This window comes from Ambystoma mexicanum, chromosome 2p (assembly GCF_040938575.1).
Source record: "Ambystoma mexicanum isolate Mex_15411 chromosome 2p, UKY_AmexF1_1, whole genome shotgun sequence".
In the NCBI taxonomy this organism is placed as follows: domain Eukaryota; kingdom Metazoa; phylum Chordata; class Amphibia; order Caudata; family Ambystomatidae; genus Ambystoma; species Ambystoma mexicanum.
Window position 1 is genome coordinate 1254504533 of NC_090923.1, and position 21438 is coordinate 1254525970.

Below are 21438 nucleotides of genomic sequence, written 5' to 3' on the forward strand. Positions count from 1 at the left end.
CAAAACTATACTTCTTGATCGATTGGCAAGGTTATGGACCCCAAGACCGCACCTGGGAACCCGTCGAGTTTGTCCATGCTTCACGACTAGTGAAACTATTCCATCGAGGCAATCCCAACTAACCGGGGCCAGGAGGAAGAACACCTGTGAGAGAGGCCTTGAGGGGGAGTGCTGTCATGGCCTCTAACCAAGGGCCCTTATTTCCTCCTTCCAAAGGGTCCAAATGGACCCTTCCTGGTGCCTTTGGCGCCTGGCTCATATGAAAGTGTGCTCTACACACCTTGGGTCAAAGGCACGTGTTTCCAGGCTGGGCGTGGCCATTAGAAAGCATTGGAAGGCACGTGCAATCATCTATGGGAGCTGTGAGGGGGACCACAAGGTGGAGCTAAAGGGGAGTGGCTAGGGCCAGACTATTTAAGCTGGCCCCACCCGCATGTTGAGGCTTCGCGTTAATCTGCTGTATGCAGCGTAACGCTTACCGCCGTCTGAAGCTCTTACCTGTCTCCAGCTCTGCATCTTCTGGTTCCAGCTTCACATCTTCGGCACGCACCTACCTGATTCCAGCTTCACATCTTTGGCACGCACCTACCAGATTCCAGCTGTACATCTTCAACGCACACCTTACCTAGATCCAGCTATTACATCGCCCGGGGAGCATCCGATCCGGCATCCTCAGCGCGCACCTTACCTGAAGCCAGCCATAACACTGCTTGAAATACTACGAGCTTCACGCCACTATCTCCAGCGTGCACCTTACCTGTGTCCTCAAATCCATCTTCTGTTGGGCGCCTCTTCCTGCCCTGTCGGAGTCTTCATTCACGGAGAAGTTTTCTTCTCGTCAGGCATGCTCGAGGTTCTTCCATCTCGCAGCCGCGAACAGCTTCCCGGATAGCTGTTCTCCATTTTCTGATACCAGGCCATCCCTGCAAGAAATAAAGACAGCACAAGGTTAGAAACCGCATAGACAGTTAACACTTAGCCGCGCAACACCTAAGCCTTGTGTTTCATTTAAAAATCCTACTTACCTTCTATTGGGGTCTGCTCCATTCTTTTCTGACACCGCGTGGGTACGCTGTCAGCAACGCGACTCAGCGGAGCCATCTTCAACACCTATTGGGGAAAAGGAAGACATTATTAAGGATACGGACAATAATCATTGGGAAAGACTTTACAGAAGCATACGGGCAATAATCATTGTTATCAACACTCACCTCCCACGAGGATTGGTCGCAGCCCGTCTGGGCCATTACGCGTACGGGCCAGTGAAGCAACTGGGTCTGTCTATCGCGCCCCTGCCTAAGAGAAGCAGGACGGAAAGCTCATCTTTGCAAAATAACAGGTGAGAGCCTATGGGAAACCGCTTGCCATCTCATTCTGGCACGAGGAGTTTGAGGGGGATCGCAATTCAGTCACAGCATTCTCACTGCCTCTTACCTTCCCCCAAGGACGTTGCCAGCAACCTGACCAGACCAAATCGCCGCAGCTGGGGGTAAAGCAAAATCCAGGGAGGGCTCCAAACATGCCCCAACGTCCCCGCAGAGACCAGGTGAGCGTAACACCGTGTGGGTTCACCTTCTATCAACCATTTTTTCTGCCTCTCTTGCACAGCCTGTTTCAGGTGCCCAAAAATAACCTCTAAGACACTTTTTGCATGTGAATGACTGTTAGGTTGCCTGACTCTGAGATAAATATTACTGTCATCTTTCTTTGGAACAGGAATAACTACATAAGGTCTTGGCTTGGTAGTTGCCACAATTGTGTCTTCCTTCAGCTCAGGAAGATTCTCAGGCGTCTTAGCTCCACGTACATCTATATAATACGACGTACGCACTGTGAGTGAAAGCAGTATGATTATGAACAGAATACAAACATAAATAATACAGAGATAAGTGATCTTGCAGCATCGACTTTGTGGACAACGTGGACACCTCTCCGGGTCGGGCATGATAATGTTGCTATTAATACTTCCCATCTTTATTTTCTACGGAAGGAAAAAATAACTTTAATACAGCAACATCATGTACTGCTTTTGGAAACTGTTGACTTGACTCTGCAATTTGTCCTCCATCAGCTGTCTGCTCATTGAATGATAAGAACAAGGCTCTCAATGATCTCCTTGTATCAGTCTTTCATCAGATGAAATGTCAAGAAGAAAAATGATTTCAACAAGCATATTCTAGACGTTTTCTCCAAAAAGTCTCATTTAGACTGTTCTCAATCTACTTCAGTTGTCTAGATAACTTCAACTACATATGCGACATATGCCAGTTCCCAGTCGATGCCTCAAATCTGTTTCAGACCAGATGACATGATGGATTTCTTTCAGCATGAAACAAGAGTTCTTTCTGACCAGCAACCTCTCAATCTGTCTCTCGAAGGAAAGTTTCACGCTGACCTCAGAGTTCGCTCGGAATATGTGTTTACTTGCACGATAATGTCCCTCAAGATTTCATTTAATGCTCCACTATTCCTCGGGTCTCTTACAAAGTTGTCGACATCTGTATGTCGATTAACAAGCTGAGGGCATTCTTCAATTAGGTAATAGAAGACCAAACTGACGAGTCTGTGTGTGTTATCAGCTGATAGGGGCATTTGCACTTTCCCCACTATACTCAGGTAATTGCAAAACTTGCTCAATGATTTCTGTGAGTAGTCTCCTTACAATTGGACCATTTTTAGGATCTTGCAAGAAAATGTAAATGCTAGTAGTTCTCCCCACGAGTGCAGGATACGTGCGCAATACAAAGAGAAAAACTTTGAATATGTTCTGTGAAACGTTGTCATTGGGTACCACCATGGACGCTTCTAAACAGGAACTCAGTCATAAACGAATCGGGGTACTGCAACCTCTTCCAATTGTCAAAAATGAACTCAATATCTGGCATATTTTTCTTCTTGTCAAGGCTTAAACATGCCTCAGTCCAAAGTCAACAAAACTCCTGTGGCTTAAGAACAAAGATCTTCCCTTACCCCTGAAATGACTGCTTAGAGTGTTTGAAACAAGCCACAGACCAATTAACTATTTTCTTTACTCGGCAGCCTCTACATCCTTCTGCCTTCTTCCTCGTCATAGACCTTGTTCGCACGTGTTGAGGTTCTTCCCCGATGTTTGCTTCGGAAGGGTGCAGGGTTGAGGGGGTCTCTCCAGCATACATTTTATGTCACCTAAGAAAGTCCAAGTATGTCTGCCTTGCACTTTGACTGCAGACGGCGTGACGTCCTCTACAATGAAAGGGCCGGTGAATCGAGGTTCGTGCCACTTTCTCGTAAAGTTGCCGGATTAGGACCACATCTCCAGGGAATAGTTGGGGAACACAAAGTTCTTTAAATTCACTTGTTGAAGCATCTCCTTCTGTGTTCCGTGCAGCCCCACACTCTTTTTGCCGTATCTGATCTGGAATGACAGAGATACTTGAAGTCATACAAGTAAGATACTCACATAGCTCCATTCCTAACAGTTCTGATGTTGGCAGCCTGGTTGGTTCCTCAATGCATATAATGACAGTGGCAGGCATTGCAACCACCCTTTCCTCAAGGTAAGCTTCAACTTGGCTACTCTTTCTTTAAGCAAGCCGTTGAGCCATTCACAGATTCCATTTCCTTGTGGATGATAAGCCAATGAAAACTTGTGCTTTATACCAAGCAGCAAGCTTATCTGTTCAAATGTCTGATTCACAAAATGGGGACCATTGTCTGACCTCATTAATTCACATATTCCCCATCTAGGAAACACTTCCCACAGTAAATATTTTGCTGCACTGGTGGAGTCTGGGTGTGTACACGGACCAGCCTCAATCCACCTTGAAAAGGGACAAACTACTACAATCATGTATCTATATCCATTACATAATTGCAACATGTTGACATAGTCGATATGTAAATGCTGAAAGGGGTCATTAGATCTAGGAATAACTCCCCTAACTGTGCGGAGTGTGTGCCCAGCCGTAAATTATTGACACATGATGCAGTTCACTACGTAGAATGCAACATGCTCTAAAATATTTGGTACTAACCAATCCTCTGCAATAGTTGCAGCGAGGTTCTGTCTAGTTGTATGCACAGGATAGTATAGCTGTTGCAGTACTACCCTTAATAAGGCTACAGGCATCACTGGTTTACCAGTGCTGTCTTGTCACCACAATGCTTCAGAGGGGTTTAAAGAAAACCCTCGTTGCGTCCACACATTTTTCTCATTTTAAGGTGCTTCCCCCGGGACCTCTATTAATTGTGTCTTTGACAAATTGTTATAGCTTTCAGACACACTCATCATTACAACCATGTTTTCATTTCCATCAGGTGTCTCAACATTCATCATTATTTCATTGAAATTGCTATGCGCTTGGCTTCATCGTCTGCTGCTTGATTTCCACGTGAGATAAAAATCTGTCCTGTTAGTATGAGCTGCGCATTTAACGACTGCAATGCCTACTGGGAGTTGTAGTGCCTTAATGAGCCTATCCAATAAGGTGGCATGCTGCACTGGAATGCCATCCACTCAGAGGTAGCCCCTCCTTTTCCAACGTGCTAACTCTGCGTGCACCATCGACGTCATATAGGCGGAGTCACTGTACACTGTTACATCCTGATCTGCGTGGTTCTCGAGCCCGATTATCAGCGGCAATAATTCTGCAGCCTGTGCTGCATAATGAGACGGTAATCATGTACTTATAAGTACCCGAAATTCCCCATCAGCCGTGTGCTTCACCACAGCGGCACCTGTATATCTATGTCCATCATTTTGATCGATCCTTGAAGAACAGTCAATAAAAACGGTCTCTCCCCCTGCCAAAGCAGTTTCTTTTATCCTAGGGATTTCATCATAGAAATCTTCATAGTTTGCACGGTCGTGCACAGGCTCACCTTCTGTCATTGGCTCAGCTACAAACATGGCAGGATTCACTATTTTGCATCAGACTATTTTAATTGCCGAATTCGATACGACTACCTCATAGGCAGAAACCCTTTGAGATGTCAACGTGCCTTTTTGTTTCTCTAAAATAGCAAACAATGCATGGTCAACAATTAATGTCATAGAACATCCCATCACTATGCTTGCAGCCTTCTCTATGTCGAACGCGGTGGCTGCCAAAGATTGCTCGCATGGAAAATGACCCCTCATTACTGGGTCTAGAATCACACTATAATATGCAAGGGGCTTATACCCGAATGTGGTTCTCTGCGTAAGAACTGCTATCATAACAGTACCATCTGTATGCAAGAATAAAAAATAATTCCTCAGCATAATTTGGAATCCCTAAAACTGGAGCTGTGCAAATTGCTTTTTTCAATTCGTCAAACCCTTCTTCCATTTTCTCAGTCCACACAATTTTTTCTTGCGTTGCCTGTGCTTTCTTTAAGGCTTGTAATAAAGGCCTTATATATGAGCTGTAGTCAAAGACCCATGCTCTAAAATAGTTACATAATCCCAGAAAACTTTGCATGTGTTTTATTTTGTGTGGCTTTGTGGTCTTCAAATTAGCCTCAGCTCTATCAGGAGTAACCTTTTTTCCTTCATGTGAAATCCATTGGCCCATACACAACACTTCTTGTTGACAATATTGCAACTTCTCTTTGTCAACTTTATATCCTTTGTCAGCAAGTGTAATCATCAGTTGAATGGAATTGCGTCTGCACTCTTCCTCTGAAGTGCTGTAAACTAAAATGTCATTTACGTATTGCAACACAATAGTTTCTAAATCAATATTGCTTAAATCCATGGGAAGGACTCTATTGAAAATCGATGGAGACTCACAGTACCCCTGAGGTAAACGAGTGCTTTGCAGGCGAGTTTGTCTAAAAGTAAATGACGTCAGATCCTGCGAGTCTTTGTGCAATGGGATTGAGAAAAACACATTTTTCAAGTCAATCACAGTGAAATATCGTGCTTCAACAGGTATATTACATAAGATTGTAGCAAGATTAGGAACTAGAGGGAACTCGGCCTCTACAATATGGTTAATCGGCCTCAGATCTTGAATCAGCCTCCATGACCCCCATTCCCCTTTTTCACAGGATAAATTTCTGTATTACAATGTGACTCTGACGTCACTAAGTTACCATGATCCATCATGGTGGAAAATGTCTTATAAAATACCTTCATCTGGCTCTCGAGACATGGGATACTGGCGTGCTCGAGGTAAAATTGCTCCAGGTTTCAATTTAATTTTCACTTCTCCAACTCCTTTTAACAGGCCTATGTTAGAGGGGCCTGTGGTCCATAATGAAACTGGCCCTTTTGCCATGTCTTCATCAAAATACTCAGGACACTTTTGTGCCATCATCATCTTCTGAGGAACTTCTCGTTTGATTGCTCTCACCCAATAAGTAATGCTCATTTCAAATACTACTTTGTCATCAGATGGATGATCTCTAAACATATCCTCATCAGTGACATCAGTTAATCTCTAACCTTCCCCAATGGCAATCACTGCACACCATCGGCTGCCTTCATTGTCAACTCCATCAAACAAAGCCATTTCTCCTCACACTATGGCTGCTTGTAGCTCTACGGGAAAGACTTGTCCCTCTTCTTGAAGCATAGGTATTCTTGGTCTAAATAAAATTTCATCAGGTATTCTCATAGTTCTGCCTACTAGGCCTGGTAGCCATGTCAACAGAATGCATATTCCATAATGAAAAACATCTGGTTCTAAAGGTGTTGCTCACATGGCCAATTGCCCTGCAAATGCCATAATAAATTCACTCACGTTTAAATAATGCATTCCTGGTGTTGAACACACTATGCCTTCATCAGTAAACAAAATTGTCATATTCAACTTTGTCATTAAATCTCAACCCAATATATTGACAGGCGTCTGCATTGAATATAGCAATGGCACCGACATGTCACACTCTCCTATAGAGACTGGTAATTCTTCAGTAAAAGGAACTCTGCTTGTAGCTCCTGTGAAGCCTTGGGTATTCATGACATTGCCAGACATTGAACACTTCCCCTCTCGTATACATGAGCGTGTTACACCCGTGTCTATTAAAAACGAAAAAGATGTGCCTCCTATACTGACATCTACCCTTGGTTCCTCATGAGGATTCGGCATCATGGATAGTATTGAGCACTTTAGGTCTCCCAGTGAGATGTCCTATTGCAGATACAGTCTCATTCCAGTACCTGTAAAAAGATTCCCTCCATCGACAGTGACACCCCCTATTCTAGGAGTCATTAGCTGTCCTGTGCTTGTGCAATGCTGAATTTGCATAGGTGACTGCTGCGACTGTCCTTGTGGCGGATTGACTGCTACCTGCTGCGTTTGCAAGCCTTGCTGCACTTTCAGCGCTTGTGTCTGTTACATCGTTTGATTCTGAGCAAACCAATCTCCATTCTGCTGTGAATACGCAGGCGGGTTTGAAGTCCCCCCTCTTGAAAATTCACAATTTTGCATGAACCCTTGACTTCTAGACAAGCGAGCAAAAAGCCCTGTCATCCCACATGCCCAACTTATAGGAGGAGGTCTCCTAATCTGCCCATCCTGCATATTTTGATTGTCATTCTGTATATTTTGAAACCCACCCTGATTATTCTGGAAGTTTTCCTGATTATTCTGCCAATTCCCTTGATTGTTCTGCCAGCCTCTTCCTCGAAATCGCCCCCTTCCCCGTGGAGCAAATCCATTATTGTCTTGATCAAACTGCCTTTGTTTATTCATCTGCGGCATATTCACTGTCTGCTGTGAATTCAATCTGTCTACGCTAGTCAGCATTGCCCCTTCAATGGCATACTTGGACAATTCTTTCTATACTAGCTTTGCATCTTTGTCTTTCCTAGCATCATCTTTTTTGTGATTCTTTTCCGGCAAGAGTCTGCAATAATATGCACTGGTCAGCTGAATTTCCAACCACGGTTTTGCTTCCATACCCACTAACTTCTTGAGCTGCTTCTGTACTGGGTCTGGTAGCCCTTGGCATAATATGTGTCTCCAAGGTCCACTGCTCTTGGAAATGTTGAATGTAAACAAGCGGATCATCCCCTTCTTGCATCTTTTTCGTCATTATAGCTCCCATATCGGACGTGTCCGGATATAGTATTCTAAGCGCTTTCCAGACTGCCGCCCTGCAGTTATTAAACAGTGCTCCATCATGAGCAGTGTTAACTGTAGTAATACCAGCATATCCTGCTCTTGACCAAACGTCATCAGCTCTTTCTCCAAGAATGGCGATTAGGCGACCCTTAATGTCTCCTATAGCCAATGTATTTCCTCCTGTCATCTTTTTTAACTCATGCATCCATTTCCCAGTGCCAGAAGTTAAACTCAGGAGTTTACACCTTAAATTATCTTTTTCCATCTGGGGCCACGGTATATACTGTGGTGTGCCCCCCCTTTCTCTAGCAATGGAAACTGTGAAGCCCCAAACTCGTTCTCATTTCTCATAATTTGTCTGTCCAGGGACAACATTCCCGCACCGCCTTCTTCCCAGCAGTGATCTTAATCTGCTCACATATGGTGGTGATTCCCCCCTCTCACCATGGATTTGCCCTTTAGGTCGGTCTAATTGTGTCACTGGTTCTGATGCCCTAGGTATAGGTGTGTTTAAATCCGACCATTGTACTTCTTTATCCATTGAAAAACATCCCTCAGGACCATATGCATCACCTCTCTCTTCCCCACAGAAGGTGTCTCTGTCTTCGTCTGACATTTTCTGTGCCCAACTCGTATAACTTCTCTCTTCTTCATCTCTATTTAGAGTCAGTCTATCTAAAGACAGCTCCTTGTATTTCGCACTACATTAGGTTCCCTTTGTTTTGTACAACTGTATACTCTCAAGTCGATAATTTTTTCCCTTCCCCTTTAATTCTTTCTGGACTCTCATTTCATGGTATACTTTATCTATCGCTTCCCCAATGCTCCTAAAGTCAAACCTGTCCTCTGATTTGATCTAGACAGGCCTGGTAATGACTCATATTCTATGATGAACTCCTCTATGTCTTCCCATGCTACTTCTGGATCAGGATTCCTTACTTCCTTCTCCAGGCAATCAAGATCACGTGCTCTCTGCCTTCTTTTACGTTCTATATCATCATCAAATTTTCTTTGTTTCCTTGCTTCCTCTCTCACCCCTTCTTCCTCTTTCTTCTTCGCATCTCTTATCTCGTTTGCCTTTTGTATCTCCTCATCCTTTCGTCTTTGTATTCTCTTATCCCTCAGCTTTTGTTCCTCCTCTTCTATTGTTTTCTTTCTAGCCTTCCATGCTCATCGATTGCGCTTTCTTTGCTCCTCTACTCTCTCTTGTTCCTTTAATTGCTCATCATGGTATAACTTCTCCCGTCTCCGTCTATCCTTCCTTTTCACTCCTTCATCTTTCAATCGTTCCTCCCTCTCTTTATCCTTTTTGTCTTGCTCATCTTGATCTTCCCTTTGCCTTACATCCTCCATGCTTTTACCATCAAGTTTGAGCAAAATCTGACCACCCATTAATTTGTTCTGTAGAAGTGCTAACTCGTCAATTTTATCTCTTTCTCCTTTCCATCTCTTTATTTCACTTCCTATATCTAGAGATGTGCTTGCTCGATCACTTCTCTCTTTATCACATCTCTCCTTGTCCCTCAGGACCTTAGAGATTACATCTCTCTCAATATTTTTCTCCGGACCCTCGAAACTGCTCATATGCCGGGTTGCTATACCTTAACGCTCACCTTGTATCCATAGAGATGCCACCCAACTTGACTGGATCGCTTCTGAATCGGGCTCACCTTCCCCGGGGACTCGTTCTGCCGTGGGTCTATTCTAGAAGACAGGAGTTCTGTTTTAGCCACAATCTCCTTCTCTTGGGGCCCACCTACCAAGTTCCCCACTGCAACCGCCTTAGAGTCTTCCTCACCTTGTATCTCGATAAGATGCGCTCTCCGTCCTGCTGTTCTGTGCAGGGGCGCGTCGTGGCTGGGCACCTTACAGCCAAGTTACTTCACTGGCGTGGGCCCGAGATTCCAGTCCTGCTGCGACTACGCTCTTGAGGTAAATCTATAGTTCTTAAAGAGTGTGTGTCCGTATTAGTAGTTGCCCTGTTAATCTCCTCCTTTTCTCGTAGGTTCAGAAGGGATGATGAAGACGTTGAGCTGATGGAGAGGGCGATGCTCGAGAAGGTAAGTGAATGTGCGAAGCGCGGCGCTATGAGCGTCTTCGGAATTTGGCTAACCTGTGCTGTTCTCCCCTTGCAGGTCGCCGAGAAGTTCCTGGAGGAAGCGGTCAGATGGAAGTGAAACGTAGAGTGGAAGATGGCCGGACCGCTGTCGAATACCAGGAGCGCTTTGGTAGGTAAGCGCAAGTCTGAAAGGTGTTGGGATTGGAAGACGAACGTTTACTAAATTGTCCCCTTCTCTCTCACTCACTAGGCTGTTGCTTGCTGGTGAGGACAGGTTCCAGAGTAGACTCCGAAGCAATCGAGGAGCTGGATTGCTGAACAGGTAAGGAAGAATAATGGTGTTCTTCTTCTCTCCCCAGATGCAGGCCTGGAATGCTGCGAGCAGATCTCGGTGAATGTGACGCTGGGAGTGCAGAACAACGCGAAGTGCGTGCTTCAGCTTGGGCGTGGCTTAAATAGCTTACAGGTATCCCAGGTGCCTCCATTGCGGACTACGCCCTAGATGCTAGACTACATGGTTCAGTTCCGAACGGAATCTTGTGGGGGCAGCCATGTTGGTCCATTGCCCAATGGGAACTCCATCTGCCATATGAGCCTGGCTCCAGGAGGGCCGAGAAGAGCATGATTGGGCCCTTGGGGCATTGCGGGAACACTGTGGCGAGGCCCAGAGGCCCTGAGTCCTCAGGCCAGGGGCTATGGCCGTGACAATACCCTGCTACTGCTTTGAGCTCCCTCAATGGATATAACCCATCGTCTTTCTTATTCTGGTCTTCCATTTCAGACGGGGAGGGGGGCAGAAGAGGGCTCCTCACCCCCCTCTTTGCATACATTGAGTAGCCAATCTACAGGAGGCGGCGCATCTCGTTCCTCCTGGTACATTTTCCAAAGCTCTAAGCTTGCTGGTTGCTTGTCTAGCTTCTTCCCTGTAAATGTTGCATGCAAATATGTCATCACATGCTGCAGAACTTCGATAGTGACCCTCCTTGTGGCCACGGCATTAACATTTTGTCTGCGGTTCCTTTAACCCATTCCGTGCTATACTGTCTCAGCTTAGGGGCATGTTTCGGCAACTGCTTGCAGAGGTGCACAAGTGGAGTAATATCCTCCATTCTTATCTCGTCACTTTTTGACATCTAACATTTGTTTGCTTTTATCACATATTTTGAAAAAGGTATGTTTCAGAAAAACAACACAATATGAGCGTGCAACACTGGTCGCAGGCTCCAATCCTTTTAAATAACGTGTTTTACTTTAATCTTGCTAAAAAACACCATCGACTTCAATTTTAAAACAATCAATTAGTTTTCTCAGCTTTGTGCTTCTCCTTTTGCCATCAATTTGTTTCGTTTATGATGTCATCATTTTCATAATCACATAAAACAAACAGACAAACAGACATACTCGACCGGTCACATATATTCTTCTCTACAGTCTTCTCTAAGACCTGTCTTACCCAACCTCTTTAGATTTGTCTTTAATCAAATCTGTTTTCGACGTCATCCGCTACGGGACTCTAGGTTCAGATTTCTTCTGTTACGTTATTTAAAACGCAGGCATGGGCGTACTCTATTATCATGGTCTCTCCTCATGATACCTATATTGCTTGGCCTCACTCAAGTCAATGTCTATTCAATAACACTCTTATTCTCAAGTTATGTTTACCTAGTCTCCCTCCGTTGCTCACTTTTACTTCTTTTCTTCACTCATCACCCATACGTTTTGCCAGCTCTCTCAGTTTTTACTCACCATTCGCATGTTTGTCTTCCGGCTCTCAGGATCGTACACCTCTTTCACCACCTCTTCAAATTTATGTCCAATCAGCTTCCTGTAGACCGTGGGAGGGGATTCTGTGGAAACCAGGGGACCTGTCACACCGTGCTTGCCAGCCTGGTAATTAAACTAACCACTTTCTACGGGGAGCTTAAACGTCCTTTCAGCCAAAAGGCAGAGGTTGTGTGATCTTTCCGGAACCTCAACGTTTATTGTGTCGATGGGTCTGAACCATCCTCTCTGCTACCACGTGAACTGGATTACCCAGCCCTTTAAGATGAGTAGCAATTACCCTGGAGATGGATGAGGATGCAGATTTTATTCATACGTCAATAATCAAAACGACTCAGGTAGTTGGCAAAAGGATAACTACTTTAATGTCAATTATCTAAAACAGGGAGTACAACGAACATCAACGAACTTGCTCGATCCTCTTACTCAACACATTTCTTAAAAAACTGAGATTATATACTCAAAACTTGTCATAAGTGACGTTAACCTATGTGTCACAAACGTCATCCTACGTGGCAAACTACAAAAACTTATGAGTATGGGTGATAGGCTCTTACTGATCATCTAAGTATATGATCCATACTAGTCTAAAAAAGTGAAACTGTGTGATTGGTTACTTAACATTGGGTGGGGCAACTAAGCCTTCCACTAAAAATGACCACTATGAACGTCACTAAATGTACAACGTCCCAACGTTACACAAGCTATAGGACCCATAATTACGCGGTCCCCTACAATTGGTTGGCACTCTAACCTTTGTCAGCACTTTTCCACCTACGTCTAGCAGCACGCACGCTGGCCATCCAGGTGCTATGAGCTCGTTTTAACCATAGCTTCCCACCAATTAGCATATCAATCCATCATCACCTCAGTGGTCTACTGTCAATTAGGCTTTGAAGCTCAGCCTTGAGAGTGTTTTTAGCTCTGCGAAATTCAAGGAGTGAAGGCACGCTCGGCCCTCGTGCTTTGGTGTGAGCATTTTCTTCATCCAACTTCGTCCTTCCACGTGACTGGAGACCATGAAATCAAGCTTCTAGTGTCTTTAAAATACTATTTTTTGATAGACCTCTGATGTCTTCTTTGTTTTGTTTGTGCCTTCTGAACAGGAGCTCTTTTCTTTCACACGATTTGTATCCAATGTCAGTTTGCTCCAGTCTGATAAAACCTTGGCTTCTTTGGCTCATCCAACTTGCTTGAATCTCAGAAGGTGGTTTTTTAACTGCGACACACTAAAATGGAGGTGTTCTTGCTAAAGTCCAGCACTGCTATAATGCGTATCGGAAACATCCATCCTTTACTTGTTAATTTACATACATGTATATATTGGCGCTTGCCGCAATCTATTCACTATAAAGCTAGCCTCAAGATTACTTTGTCTGCTTGCGTTTCTGCTGCATCTTTACACGTGTAAAATAGCTTGATGTCTTTATTAGTTCTGTGGCATAAGCTTCTTCACCTTGATCCCAAGATGTCACTTATCCTCAATACTTTCTTTATGCCTTATAGACTATCTTCATTATCTCATGTCTCTACATCCTTTATGTAAGTCAGCTCGACTCTGTGGGACATCACCATTAATCTCTGCTGTTTATTTGCTCTGCTTCTTCAGGAATCTCATTTAAACAAATGCAGGTTGGGTTTCCTCAATGGGAATCTTGTTTATAGAATTCTCTTAGGTATCGGTATTCTTAAAGGTACTGCACGGTTTTAACACTGATTCCCAACATATAGGTAATATGGGCAAAACAGTTGAGGTGGGGGTACCTGGCTCCTCCTCTACACTTTCATCCAGTTTGATATTTAATGTGCATTTGTTATATTTCAATTCAAGTTTTTCTCCACTTTGATGTTTAAATATGCACTCAATATGTTTTTCAGTTCGATATTCAATAAACGTGCATTGTTTAAGGTTTTCTTAAATTCAGTATTCAATATGCACCCAGCATGGTTTAATTTCCAGTTGTTATTCAGTTCAGTATTCAATAAGTATTCATTGGGCCTCATTATGACCCAGGCGGTAATCATGGTGCTATTTGCGCCATGGTTGCCTCCAAAACCTTACCGATTCCGTCATGGTGAATGGAGCAATTACCGCCCCATTCCAAGGTTGGCGGGGGCGGTAATTCCCCATTTACCATGGCCCTTCCCCATTCCCATTTGAGCCCCCATAGGGCTCAATGGGAATGGGGAAGGCGCTAATTGCGGTACCGTTATTAGCTCCAAAGTCCCTTTGCGGGTCCTGTCCTTAACGCCTGATAAAACCAGGCGTTAAAGGAGGACCCGCAAAGGGACCTTGGAATAGGGCAGTAAGGGATTACCGGCACCAGTGCCCTTACCGGTACCGGTAATCCCTTACCGCCCGGGTCGTAATGAGGCCCATTGTGCTTATATTCAACTGCCTGTGCAGTTTGGTAAATGGAATTCATTCATTCCCCACTAGCAGCCCTTGTCCCCCTGTCTCAGGTGTCTCTCCTCCACACTCACCAGTACTTGGAGTCGTGCCCGAACAGCTCCCGCTGCTTCTTTCTTCCATGTAGGTCAGCAGACCAGCGGCTGCGAGCCCTGCTCGCATACCAGGGCCCACCTTTCACAAGCTGGTAGCTTTGCTGCCTCTGCGAGGATGTGGATGGCGTCCTCCTTCCTCCTGCAAAGTTCCACAACATGGAGGCTCCCTCGTTGGGCTGCTGGTGGGCGTCCTGGCTCCTCCACTGGTCCCACCATGGCTTCCTCCTCCTGGAAAGGGTCCCTTGCTGATTTTTCTTCCACAGGCCTCCCTGCCTCTCCTCTCCTCTTCTCTTTCTTCCTCAAAGCAGTTCCCTGGCTCTCATTTTAAACACCTGCAACTCCCTAACAGGTTGCAAGTGTGAACCCTTAAGTACGTTTGCCTGACTATGATTAAGGGGACATGCCTGACACTCACCATACTCTGCAGGCATCTTCCTCATCCCAGTACCAGAGTGGTGAAATGTAGGTGTAGTGTTCATTACTCTTAGTCTCCTCTTCCTCGTCCCAGTACTTTCAAGTGTTCCTCGTCCCAGTACTTTCAAGTGTAAAACGTGGGGAAATGAAAGTGGAGGTTTTGCAATACCCCAGGGGAGGATTAGGTTGGTCAACAATAAGGAAAGGGGGATATCATGTCTCGTCTATGGGTGCCTCACTGGCAATTTCTGAGAACCCTCCACCCAGGTGATCCTCCCTCGCAACTCCACCCCCAGGGTCAGGCTCCAAGAGTGATGGCCTTTCCCTGGCCACCTGAACAGAGTATCCAGGGGGAGTAGCTGTGAGTATACCCTCAGGTTTCTCACACACCACAGTTATTTTGCCAGGATAACTCCACCCTCCTCAGTACAACACGTTTGTCCCTTTCTGACCACACACCAATATCTCTTCCTGGTCTCCACCATTAGACTCACCTTGCATGGGGTCTCTTGGACAGGGGTTTCCAGAGGGGCTGCAGCTCTCCTCCTCCCAGCTCTCCCACAACTTGACACTGACTGACTGGGATGACTGCTTTTTAAAGGTCACTGTCTCCTTCTCTTGGGTGGTGCCTGAAGAAATAAGTTGTTCACGCATGTGGAAACTCAGGCCGATCTATTGATCTGTAATATTTTTTATGGTTCTTTTATTATTTTTCCATTTTATTTTTTCCCTCTCGAGGGGGTTTGTTTAAGACTAACTGATGCAGGTGTGCACTCTGGTTCCTGTAAAACAACAGCTCTGAGAGACCCTTCGCTATAGCAAGGGGTTGGGCTATGTGGCTAAGGTCATGTGGTTCGGACAGATGCAGGCACAACCTTACTTTAAACCCTGCCACCATTTTGTTTTTGTAAATTGGGCTGGATATGTGTGAGGTCTTCCTTCTCTTACCCGGAAGCCTTCTTTCCATTGCCTGCTTCACCCAACATCTTCCTGCTGTCCGCCCGTTCGAGAAACCCTCTAGTAAGCCTCGCAAAGGGCTTTTGTGTGTTAGCATGTACTTCTCGCAGTGAGCTTGAACAATGCAACTCCTGTGACACTTGCCAGAGCAGGCGAACAATGCCTATTTGTTTTCATCCTTCCCATAGAGGCATTGTTTGTTTCTTTCTGTTTACAAAGTCCAAAAAGGCCTTTGTGGGTATTCCACGAACCATGCAAGCCCTGCAAACTTGTAACAATACTTCCTTTGGCAGCTTTGCCGGAGAGATAAATGTATCAGATCATTCAAAGGATTTAAAATGTAGTAACTTTGCTCCCTTAAAGGGAAAGGAATTGAATTCCCTTGCCACTGCTTTTGGGTCTGGTTGGAGGGAGGTTTCTTCTATTTGCTCTCCTTGACAGTGGAGTCACACTTGCAACCTGTTAGGGGTCTCTAGAGGGGCCCAAGGAGGAGAGCCAGTGTGTAACTGTACCCTTCCTGAAAGCAGGGTGCATCATTACACCTAGAGTACAGCCCCAGGTCACCTCGATCTGCTGCCTCATATTCATTGGCATCGCTGATGTTCAGTAAAGACAGGAACAACTCATGCACATCTTTGCCTACCAGGCTTCATAGCGCGGAACGCGTCGCCCTTCTGGTGCCAAAACAGTTGTTGAAATGGCCCACTGACATAGGTCAGCATGGACCAACTGAGGATACACTCCATTGGATGTGGAATATTGGTAGCTGCAGGAAGCTGAAGGTGCCACAGGGAGGGTCTGCCGCTAGATCGGCTATGGTATGTCAGGTGGTGTCCTCGGCCGTTCCTTTTATGTTTTATGTCAGAAGGGCTGCCATCTGGTAGAAATAACTCCCATTCTCCTTGTTAGGGGGCCCCGTCCAGATAACCGGGCGGGCCCCTGTGAGTGCCGGGAGCACCCGACACTGATCCTCTGTGCTGCGGTCACGGAGTAGACATCGGAGGGGGGGGGATCAGCGCACTCGCTCCGGAGCACCGGAGCAACCCATGTGGCTGGGGTCACCCAGCACACGGCAGCCCTGGCTCTGGGAGCACCCAGGCCGGAGTTGCCCATGCAGCCATGCTCACACGGCCAATACCTGAAGGTGGGATGGCGTTGCCAATCAGGGGCACCGTCCCGGTGCAAGGCCCCTCCATTGGGCCTGACGCACGCGGTGCAGCACCAGCATGGTGCAACAATGAAGACACCGGAGTCAGCTCTTTGTGGGACTGGCGAGCCGGAAACGGCTCGTGTCTTTTATTAAGTTGGTCACGTGGCTACTGCCACGTGATCCATTACAACATCTTGGGAGCTACCATGCTCCCAGGAGGGGTGAAATGCAGCACTTGTCATGTACAGGAAACGGCTGCATAGCCCTTTAAGAACGCTGCAACCAGGTGCCTGGAAGTTGGCATGGCAACGCTGGCGTCCTCTCAGCGTTTCCTACGGCCGACGCTGGAAGCCGCGGAACGCTGTCATGTGACCTCTCCTTTTTAGGCACCGCCTTCACTTCGTATCGGTGCTTCTGATTGAGAATTGGTGGCGCTTCGTACCTTGTGCATTGTATCCTGTTCCCTTGAACCCCTGTTGCAGTACCCTTCCTCCCCCTTCCCTCCTGTGTTCCCGATTGCCTCGTTTCCTCGACCCGGACCGTTACCTGGCTTTGATTCTGGACTACCTTGTTCTTGTTTGCTGCCTGCATCGTGCTTCGACCTCGGACTGCTCACGGACATCTTTGCCTTCGCCCATTTGTTTTGGTTACTCTTCGTTTGTCTTCTGGATCCTCACGCACCTGGATTGCGTCTGGGTGATTTTGGAACTTTTCGAACTTTCTGGATTTTTGAACTTTGGAACTCGAACTTTTTGGATTGTTCAAACTTGATACTTGGAGTACACTTAAGTGTGTATTAGGCGTCCTCGTGCCGGCGGGATAGGTGGTTGGACTTTTCTTGGATTCTGGATTGTGGACTTCGGATTTGCTTCCCTTCCTTTTTTCCACCTGACTTTCCCCGGCGTTGATCAGGATAATAACACGGTAAGCCATAGTCTCGCATGGGAAGGGGATTGTTATTGGAATTTGATCAACACGTATTGCCTTCTTAAACTGTTGTGTTGGGGTCTGGTCAGAAAGGCGGTTGGTTATACTTTCTGTCTTGTGTTAACCCCTCACTTGCAGATCCAACGCCTGTCCTCGGCCACTCGTACCACCCTGACTTCACCGATAACAACTCATGCGGCACGTGTCTTCATCTGGGTCGTCTGTGTCTCATCTGGCATCCTTTCTTTCCTCTGATTGATCGCTCTGGCTGTCTATTCCTGGAGCCAGAGGGTTCCATCAGGAGGAAGAACTCTTCGGCTACACGACGTGGGCAACTTGCATCCGACAGCACTCCTCCTTTTTCATAACAACGAACAAAGTCAACATCACCCCACACTATATACAAAACTACTGGGACTATACCTCCAACTTCTAGTCACCCACTCAGGGGCCCAGGCTACATCAGGGTGATGTCCAGGGTTGGTGGGCTACTGGTGACCCATTGAAACTACACATACAGATACACACTTTATTATTCTGAGTGGGTGGATCTTGTACCACCACGCTCCCCCGCCGCTCCCCCGCCGCCCCCCCCCCCTTGGCACCCCATCACTACAAAACAAACCCCACCACTGCAGGAACACATTTACACATAGTACTTTGGCTGAGCCTGCTCCGGTCTGCGGGCTCCCAGACTTAATGCTCATGATTCTGGGTCCACTCATCACTCGCAGATTCGCAGGATGCCAGTTTCACTGTTCATGATCTCTCTGCCGGACAGTTCGGAGTCCCCGGGCCAGTAAAGCCGCACCTGAGGGAACCCCTGGCCACATCGGCCTAGCCCTTCAGCAGGGGGGTGGGGGTACAGACTGTTGAAGGACGCCAGTGTTCTGATGACCGGCCAACCCAACTTTCACGATCGCTCGGAGGTGGTGACTGCCTGTTTGGTGCACTGGTGCGGGCCTGATGTTGCGCCTGGCTGGAGTCCGCTCTTGCCGCAGGGAGGACACTGATATCCCGCTAGATGGTCCTTCACTGAGGGCGCACGAGTGCTCCTTGGGGAGCCTCTACCCTGTTGCTGGGCCAGCAATGCAGCCCTCTCCTGACATAGGGCCTCATCACGAGTTTGGAGGTAACCCTTAAATGCAGTGGTAGCGCTATTACCGCTGCAGTTAAGCGTCCACCAAATCACAGCTTTGGCTGATTTCCCCCAGCTCTTAGCTGGTGGGAAATCCGCCAAAATTTCGCTCTCTTACCGCCGGCAGGAAATCCGCCGGCAGTAAGAGTGTGAAATTTCCCCATTGAGCCCAATGGGGAATGGGGCATTCCCGAATGGGCTCAGTGGGGAATGGGGATTTCCCCTTCCGCCAAACCCGTGATCCGGCGCTAATAGCGCCGGTGGGTTTGGCGGTAGGGCTAATAGCGCTGGCGTTACCACCCAAATCGTGATGAGGCCCATAGAGTCCTGTTTGTGCTGGTCCCTCCTGATGGGCTGGCAGAGCTTCCCCTTGTGATCTTCCTTGTCCTGGTGCTGGAACACCCCCAGCCTCGCCTGATTGATGCTGGTGGGCTGACATGACGTGCCAGTGTCGCTGCCTCCTTCTTTCGGGCACTGCCAGCTTCACTGCCCACTTTCATTTATTTTTCAGCAGGCCCGGTGGTAACACCACTCCGCCCCTCCTTCTGGGGCTATAGCCGCCATTCATCCTTGAGCCCAGTCATCTTCACTTTGCAGCCAGCCTGGTCATCCTTCTGCTCCCCATTTGACAAAGGCAGCGCCCCCTGATGGTGGCAGATGGAGGACACGCTGCAGGGACTTGATGCCCAACCCTGCTTCGATAGGTGCTTGCAGCTCAGCTGGGTGGCTGGAAAACTAGAACACACTCCATTCAGTTCCCTTTTTTTTTCCTGCCGCAGCAGGCCCATGTTCTTGATGGGCTGTCACGGGCATCTATTCCATTTAGCGTTTATTTTATTTTTTTCTTTCGCTCCGGAGCACATTTCGGTCCTTGCGGGCCCAGGTGGTGTTGGGCCCAGGTGGTGTTGGGCCCACCTCGTGTGGGGGGGAGCGGGGCTCCACCTCCCCACATCTGCGGCCAATGCCACCTGGCAGTCCTCCTCCTAGGGGATGGTAGCCCATCCCCTCGTGGCAGATTCCGCATGTATAGCTGCTCCGGTGGGGGTGGGGCAGCTCCCCTTCATTGCAGCTGGGGGCCGCCGGGCATCCTGTTGCGGCTTAGGCCACCAGCTTGCACATCTTTGTTGCGGCCGACACCGCCTTAGCATTCCTCCCCCCTCATTGGGGCGAGAGAGGCAGCAGCTACCTGAGCTAGCGCCTCTCCCGTCACCGTTGCGGCCGACGCCACAGGGCAATCTCGCTCCACGCGGGAGGGAGGGGCAGCAGCTCCACCTCCCATGGCTGCAGCCACGGCATCTCTTCTTCCCCACGACGATGGGATGGGGAGGCGCAGACCCACCCCTCCTTCACGCAGCAGACAGCCGCTCACGGTATCCATGCGGCAGGAGCCGCGGGGCAATGTTTTGGCTTACTGCACAAAAACCCAGACTCATTTAAAAGTGGAAAAGGTTGCTTTAATGTAACAGGCCAAAGCTTACAATTAAACACTTACCTGGCTCCATGGCCTTGCAGACTAAAGAACTATTTTAAACAACCAATTAAATAAATAAATATTTTCCTTCCCCCCCCCAACAATTAAATAATTAATTAAAGCCACTTCCTCCCTAACTATCCCTTGGACCTTACCGTCTCCTTACCCCTTTTCCAGGCATCTCGCTTTCTCCCCGGGGCCATGCCCCTCCAGGCTCAATACCTGTTCCCCCGGGGTGGCCCGCTTGTGCAAACAGCACTACCCCATCCTTTCCCGTGCCATTCCCCCATTGTGCTTCCCTCCCCCCACATCTAAAGGGCCCATGCCCCCGGCACCAGAAAAACCCTCCACAGAGGTGTTCTTTCTGCCCCCCCCACCAGTTCTCTTTACCTCCAACTCCTTAACCAATCTCCCAGCCAAGAGCCCAAGTCCGCCAGATAATTATTATGCCCATAAAGTGACAAGTGTACACCATCCTCTCCAAAGATCATGAATCCCTCAAACTATTTTCTTATGGTCCATGACCTGTACCGTCACCGAGGCACAAACTTTACCATATCCCTGTTTATCCCCTTCCTAGCCCGCTCTATCACTCCCTCACTTTTCGCTCCCCTCCAAACTCTCCGCAGCAACCACTTAGTCCCTACTACAGATGCTTGAGGCCACACTTCTCGAAACCATAACAAAATCCCTTTTTATTTTCTTAAGAGGAGCCACACCTGTATCCCTTACCAGATATTTTTCCCACCATAAATAATCACCCCATCTGGAGGCCCATAGCTTTCCCTCAACCCAGCCAACATAGGAAGCAACTGATCCCAGCGCAGCCCCCTAAACCCGGACCAACTTAGCACAACATCTTTATAGCTGCAACCCTGTTGCCTGCCAACAACCCTTTTCACAGCTTCTTTCCCCGCCCACTTAACCATAGAATGTCCCACAAATCAGATTTCTGACATCTGACCCGACCTCCTAGCATCTGAAAAAGAAATTACAAAATCA

At 47.3% G+C, this 21438-nt stretch overlaps 1 protein-coding gene across 1 annotated transcript in view; it reads right to left on the bottom strand.

Moving 5' to 3' along the window:
* Nucleotides 1-21438, bottom strand: part of LOC138567879 (general transcription factor II-I repeat domain-containing protein 2A-like) — a 62342-nt gene that overhangs the window by 3792 nt on the left and 37112 nt on the right. The window contains exons 2-5 of the mRNA XM_069646373.1: nt 15288-15422; nt 11839-11939; nt 1026-1110; nt 821-923 (exon numbers count right to left, since the gene is read on the bottom strand). Of these exons, the coding sequence (XP_069502474.1) occupies nt 821-923; nt 1026-1110; nt 11839-11939; nt 15288-15422 (424 nt within the window). The remainder of the gene's footprint in view (nt 1-820; nt 924-1025; nt 1111-11838; nt 11940-15287; nt 15423-21438) is intronic.